We start from the raw sequence: 6,738 nt of genomic DNA, 5'->3' as shown, positions 1-6,738 counted from the left end.
GCACCCACTAGTTAATAGAGTTTTCACATAGTGGTGGGTTTGTTGGTGCCTTGGTATCTACTCGAGTCCCTACTTAGATAGCAATGGGAGTCCACAGTTAAGGGGTCATCTAATAGTTAAGCTCACAAGAAAGAGTTCTCCATAACATGTCTTGTGACATAGGAAGCCGGCTCTTAAACCAAAAACAAAAATGTGTCTTACACTGAAATTAATAATTCACATACAAATAATAGGTCTACTTAAGTAGCTAAAATAAATTATAAAATGTTGGTGTTGCGTGTTTGGATAAGACATACAAATTACCGTAAATTTGATGAGAAAGCACCCATAAACTTTAATAATATTCAAGTATATGACGTCATTTGTTAATGACAATAAATCACTCCATCGTACAAAAAGAAGAGGTCTATATATATAAAACAGAGGAAGAACGAAATATTTACATGTCGAGAGTACTAAATACTCTGAAGGCGATATACAAGCTTCTCGGGATATAGATGCCCGTGAGCTCAAATTTGCTATTTACAAGCTTCTTACCGACATCTCGGATCTAGATGATCCACCAGAAATTTTTTCCTCTTAACAGTATTTTATACTACGATAACTAAACCTCGAAGGCGCTTAGCCACTGTCCGAATCACTGTGCTGACCCGAATTTTCTACATCGATGTCCTCCCATTCGCCATTACCTGAGAATAGTACTCCAGCTTATCATCTGACATAAAACATTATAGAAGGCAAGACTACAATCGAAGAGCTTACTCGGAAAAAGCTCCAAGCAAGATGAGAGAATGAAAGGGAACTACTACCTTTCTTCAGAGTCATTGCGATGACAGCATCGTTTTCTACCTGCAGGACAAAAGAAATAATTTTAGTGTGCAAAGTGTTTCACCTGCGCGAAGCCGCAGCACGCGTGTTGCCGGTTAGATCTCTTTTCACTTTTCTCGGAGAATAATATGCGATTCTGGTGAGAACGGCAGGCAAATCGGCAATCCAAAATCCATATGATTCCAACTTGGCTCGTTAAAAGAGCAACACTGAAAGTGCCGGACGGACCAAAAGGTGCTTCAAGATTATTGTGATGCCTTGTTCGATTATGGTTTCCAGGCCGAATATTAGGGCAAGCACCCTTAAGTATAAATAAAGTGTGATTTTGCACACAAAAAACTGGCGGCCTTTGAATGTGACAGAAAAAGCGTTATGAAAACTTTGATACATAGTTTAGCGTGAACTCCCCTAACGATGAATAGTTTAGTCTGAATCTTTGTTACTCTCATTGGATAGTAAGCATAATTTATGGCGTTTTAAGCGAGAGAACGAGTACGCTGCAGAGGAGAACGGAACATTATACGTGCTACGATACTGCAAAGCATTGCGATATTAACTTGAAAGACAACTCTCAGATCAGTCACCTTCTGTGCAGCAAGGGTCCTTGAGTCATCGAGAACTTTATATGAATCCAGTAGAATCAAGCGCTGGTTTCGGACAGGATTATCTGTGAGTATCTGGAGTTTCGCCTTAATTTGCAGGATGGTCTCGGAAGCTTCGCAACGTACAAAGTAAGTCGCCTTCTTTCTTTTGACACGGATGAACATGGCCTGCAAATACACAATCTTATTAGATACCAGGCGCGGGCAGCGAGCATACGCAACATGATCGAAAACAATGAAACTCCAATAGCGAAAATAATTAATTGCCGAAAGATAGCCAACTAGATTTCTGACAAATGTTTCAAAAATCTCTCTCTCTCTCTCTCTCTTAACTCGCATTCTGAGCTTCCTCCACAAGCTCCGAAATCGCACACTCGTAGTTAGCACTATGACTACCGCCGTCACCCAACATCGTATTTCAGAAGCTGGTCTCTCAGAGAGCGTAGTTTAAGAATCGCCCACAGAAACTCAATTCAATCCATGCAGCAGATGACGAGCGCACCACACGCGTTGTGCTGTCCGAGTGAAGGGTGAAACCAAAGAGAGATATATTTGTGTGGACTGGGTGAGGTCCAATTATCGTGCAGGAAGCAAAAAGCTGCTGCGCATCGACTTCCACGCAGCCGTGGAGCCTGCGAACAGAGAGAAGAGGAGTACAGGAGAGAGAAACCCATCATAGAGGCTGTCGGGCCCAAGAAAATGGCAGGCTGCAGAGCGCGCAGCCACTAATTCGCGAAGGCGAACGTGGAGGGGAGCGAACAGCAGATTGAAGGATGGAGACGGAGACGCTCACCATGTTGGTGATGGGAAGGGTGGTGCTGCCGAGTTGAGGCGAAGCTTTCTATAAAGGAGAGCGTTGCACTTGCCAATCTCTTGGTTTTCTAGCGTATACTTAAGAATAGAATATAATGGCAACAAAAAACAACTGGCCTGGAAAGTGTGTAGGCCTTGTTTCCCCAAGGTGGAGATCTCAAAGCTCTACAACTCTTTCATCTAGCCGCCTCCCCTTTTATAGAACTCCAATCCTCTCCTCTCCCCTCTCTTCATTCACATCAAAGTCAACTCATCAATCCATGATGGCACCTCACCCCCACCATCGATTTCCCAAGCTAGGAAGGCTCTCGCCATAGAAATCACAAGTTGAGAGGGGAACAACTATGATGTACCGCTCCTCGTTGATATTTTTTGCCTTTAGGACTACGTGAAAGGAGGTGTCGAAATGCATTGATGCTACATGGCATAATGTATGAGAAGCAAACACAAGGTTAATTCAGGGATACTAATATTCTTTTCTCAATAGTGAATCTCCAAATGAATCACCGTCCCCACACACAAGTGGACAGAAAGCATGATGGGGATATCGTATATCTTTGAAATCACAATGTGGATACAAAAGTGCATTAGATGAAGATTAAGGAGAAACATTGAATATGTCCTCCGATATGAAGAGGAACAAAACCGTCGACAACGCCCCCCTAAAGATAGATATTGTCTGGCAACTATCTCCCTCAAGCAAGTGCCTAAAAGCAAATACCAAAATTGATTGTCAGTCTAGTATCCTTCTTAAAGTGTCTATATATATTTTGATGATAGATCTTGTGTGATTATAAATGGACCCTTTACTTAATGTGACTCCAAGGCGCCCTTATCGAAATACATCTATGTAGTGGGGCATCCAAGGTAGTGATAACAAAAAAAAAAGGGAAAAAAAGAATTCATCTCCATGATTCTCGGAGTTTGTTGGCTAGTCCTTGTCCATTTTGTACCTAGTACCTTAAAAGAGCAAACATGGGGACCCATCATGTCATGTGTATAGGTTCGAGTGTACATGGTAGTCAATTCTTGCAATAAAAACTTTCTTAATTTATTGGAGTGGTTACGTATAGTTTATTAATTATTGCACTCATTGGGACATGGCACCATATATTTCTTGCACGTTCTTTCATGGTTTTGATCACCACCCCATCTTATGAAGTTTTGTTCACAAATGTGCCTTTTTGCACATCCCAACTTGTGACATGCATTTCGCATGTGAAATCCAACCTTTAATTTTGCACATGAGAAACATACAATGATTAGAATTTTGGGAAAACTTGAAATTACATAGGATTTGTGAACCATTTAAAATTGGGCCTCAATAGCATATATATTTATGTATGAAGAAGAAGAAAAAGGGGTCCATGAAAATGACTAGAATGATTGTGCTATGTACATGAGTATAATTGGTTTTTCTTGAGAGTTCACTATGTTCAAAATTGTACATTCAAGGGGTAGCTTAAAAGCTTTCTACTTATACATTATCTTCTCTAATATTTTCCACTACAAAGCTTAAATTCAAATAAATAAACTATATCAATGTGACCAAGAATCTTAATGAAGATAAGTGGAGGTCAAATTATGAGGAATCCCTATGGGATCCCATGATTGTGTAAGTCTTGAACTTTGTGAGTCCTCCCATTGGAACTCATGTGGTGTGGCTACATATTTGGTTGCCCTAACTTCTAAGGTGCCTTAAAGATTGAAAATAGGCATGATGAAGGCATCATAGAAATCAAATACATCATATGCTTACATGAGATTTCTATTTAAAAGTATATGACTATTCTCCATAGTCCCATGAGGCTCCATGAATTGATGGTATTTATTGTTTATGCCCTTGAAATATTCTTTATGCAAGGACATAATCTAATTTACAAAAAGATTTACGTCAACTAAATTTGATTTTGGTAATTGTGAGCTTGATAGGAAATCATCTGAAAAGGTAGCAAAAAGACAAAATTCTCTATGAAGAAAGAAGAAGAGATGCCCTCAGTAAAGCTTTTCGGTGATATCACAATTCCTCCCACAAAAGTGATTTAAATCACAAGGACATAAAATTCCACTTTCTTTCCTTCAATCACTTTCTTTCCTCGTTGGGTACCATAGATGTACATATTCTTTCCACACAGCTATTGATGTTTTGGACTAGTAGAGAATATAAGTGTTCTGTGTGAGTTGATTGAAAAATGAAACATAAAAGATGAGAAAGTTTTTCTAAGCATGTCCATATGTTTTGAATACAAAACAATCTGCATAGGTTTCAAACTTTAAAAATGAATCATAACAAATTATATAGATATACAATGTCTTATGTGAGGTTTTCAACCACATTATAGTATTTTGTATAGTTTGTTTGTATAGACTATAGTATATATATGTATTGGTAGGGTTTTTTATATCCTCAAGAAACTTTAACACTACATATTCTCAAGAACCCTCTACCCCCCTAGCAACACACACACAAACATGCGCATGTACACACACACACACACACACGCATGCACGCACGCACGCACACACACACACACACACACACACTTACAAGTGTACTACTTCTCACACAAACATACTCACACACACTAGCATTTGATGCACACACACAGTGCTTACAAAATCTTTTAACAGTTCTTTTTCAACCTGTTATGGTTATTTGTGTAGGGAACTATACGTTTTGATGGATGATTAACATCTTATGACTATCAAGTTCATGGATTCTTCTTTATTGGTGGTTTATGGGAACTTTTGCCTTGATGGAAGAGTGACAGCTTATACATGGATCCAAATTTTTTGGGTGTGATCAGATTCATATTCAGTTCTTATAGCTTCTTCAATTTTAGTTTTTAAAGCTTATTGGTTTACACCACTCTTTTTTGCATTCCTTGGGCCTTGTAGTAATATAATGATTCTTACTCCCTGCCTTTCATATGTAATAGAATAATTAATTCCTCTATTCCCTTTATTCTGTTATTTAATTATCTCAGATTGTGAAAATAACAATTGAACTTTCTTGGTTTGATTCCCTCTTTTTCTTTCCTAACTAATTGTCCCCTTGTTATACATTCACTATTTCTTTAGTTAACCGTAAACTGCTATTTACTAATCTTCTCTAGGATTATGTTTATAATTTATACAATTGTTACGTTATAATATTAGTACCTATAGTATAATAGATTTAAATCAACAATAAGGATTGAAAGATTTCTTTTTTCCTCCCTTGTAACATAAATGAACCTCAGAAGTAAGGGAGATGGCATAGGTTAGGTTAGAATGAACAGAAGGTGAGGTTTAAGGGGGGAATTTCATTTCCTTAATATATCCATAGAATCCCCTTTATTTAATGCTTTTAGTATTAAGTTAGAAGCCAACAATTAGCACGTAAAAAGGGTGGGGTTATATCAAAAAAATAAACTCAATTGTAATTATTAATTAATAAACTAGTAGGAATTACGTAACAAAGTCCAAGTAAAAGAAAAAAATAAATTAAATTTATGGTAGACTTAAGAGTAAATGTAACTAAATGGGATGAGTGTGGTAGGGGTCGGGAGATGTCCAGGGTATAAAAGGACAGGAATATATATATCTCTGGATAACTATACTAGTAAATGGATTTAGGGACAAAAGAAAAGGGATAGAATAAAAAAAGTCTTGGTGCCACCGCCCACGTTGCCACATCATTTACCTCCCTTCTTCTTCTTATACTCACAACACAAGCTTGTTTTGCCTTTCTTCCTCTTCGTGGTGAAAGTTGCTCTCCTCTTCGCTTTTCTCTTCCAAGCTGCGCAATCACAACTGCTACTTCCCAGGTTAGCCTTGTTCTACTCCTTGCGTATTAGCACCTTATTTTCTTGCGTGTTGTCATCCCGTTTTGACTGTGTCTCTTCAGTAAGACATTGTCTTACGTCTTTTCCTATTTGGGGGTCTGGTTTACGAGCTTCCTCAAACTGCCCTTCCTTGCTTATTGTGATAATGACTTTTTGACCTTACATACTATTGTCTCTATTACTTTTGGTCCCTTCTTGCTTACGGTTCTCGTATTTACTGCACCTCCTATCCATGGGTTCTTGATAGCAATGGCCGTTTTTGCTTTAGATAGACCAGTTAGTGATTATGGTTTAGTACCTTCTCGCTTCGTTTTTTTTTCGTGTTGTGATTCACCACAGCTTTTTTAGTCCGTCGGCTCATAAAACTGCTTATCTCCAGCTTTATTATGCAATAAATGGACCTTTGCCACCGTCGCAGCTTCAATCGTGTTATACAATTTCTCCTCACTTTACAATCTTGGTCATTGTATTGAAGCTGTCACTTTTGATCACTTGGCTTGTCCTACAGTACACAGTCCACTCCGGTATCTTGGTCTACACGACTTGCTACCCGCGTCCCCTTTATGGATGCTGTTATGAGCTCGCTTCCATAGTTTGCAGATAATAGGAGACTAGGAGTTATGTTAATAGTCGTACTAATACTTCCACTTGCCAATGACACGTCGCTC

General features: G+C 38.5%; 1 protein-coding gene across 2 annotated transcripts; it reads right to left on the bottom strand.

Annotated features, from left to right (window-relative positions):
* Positions 1-390: 390 nt before the first annotated feature.
* LOC147881193 (polyubiquitin 9-like) lies at positions 391-2,381 on the bottom strand. Of its 2 annotated transcripts, none has more exons than XM_087370117.1 (4): positions 2,224-2,381; positions 1,413-1,598; positions 810-849; positions 391-689 (listed from the first exon to the last, which is right to left on the bottom strand). In XM_087370117.1, exons 1-4 carry the CDS (start codon positions 2,224-2,226, stop codon positions 622-624), a joined length of 297 nt encoding a protein of 98 aa, XP_087226243.1. In that variant the 5' UTR covers positions 2,227-2,381; the 3' UTR covers positions 391-621. The 2 variants fall into 2 exon arrangements, with proteins under 2 accessions (XP_087226243.1, XP_087226242.1); XM_087370116.1 differs by lacking the exon at positions 2,224-2,381 and adding an exon at positions 1,764-1,876.
* Positions 2,382-6,738: the final 4,357 nt, after the last annotated feature.

The sequence above is a fragment of the Dipteris shenzhenensis genome, chromosome 31 (assembly GCF_047967505.1).
Source record: "Dipteris shenzhenensis isolate YYH24624 ecotype China chromosome 31, Dip_SZ_1.0, whole genome shotgun sequence".
Classification (NCBI taxonomy): domain Eukaryota; kingdom Viridiplantae; phylum Streptophyta; class Polypodiopsida; order Gleicheniales; family Dipteridaceae; genus Dipteris; species Dipteris shenzhenensis.
Note: the sequence above shows the minus strand (reverse complement) of the source record. Positions and strands in the feature narration are given on the sequence as shown.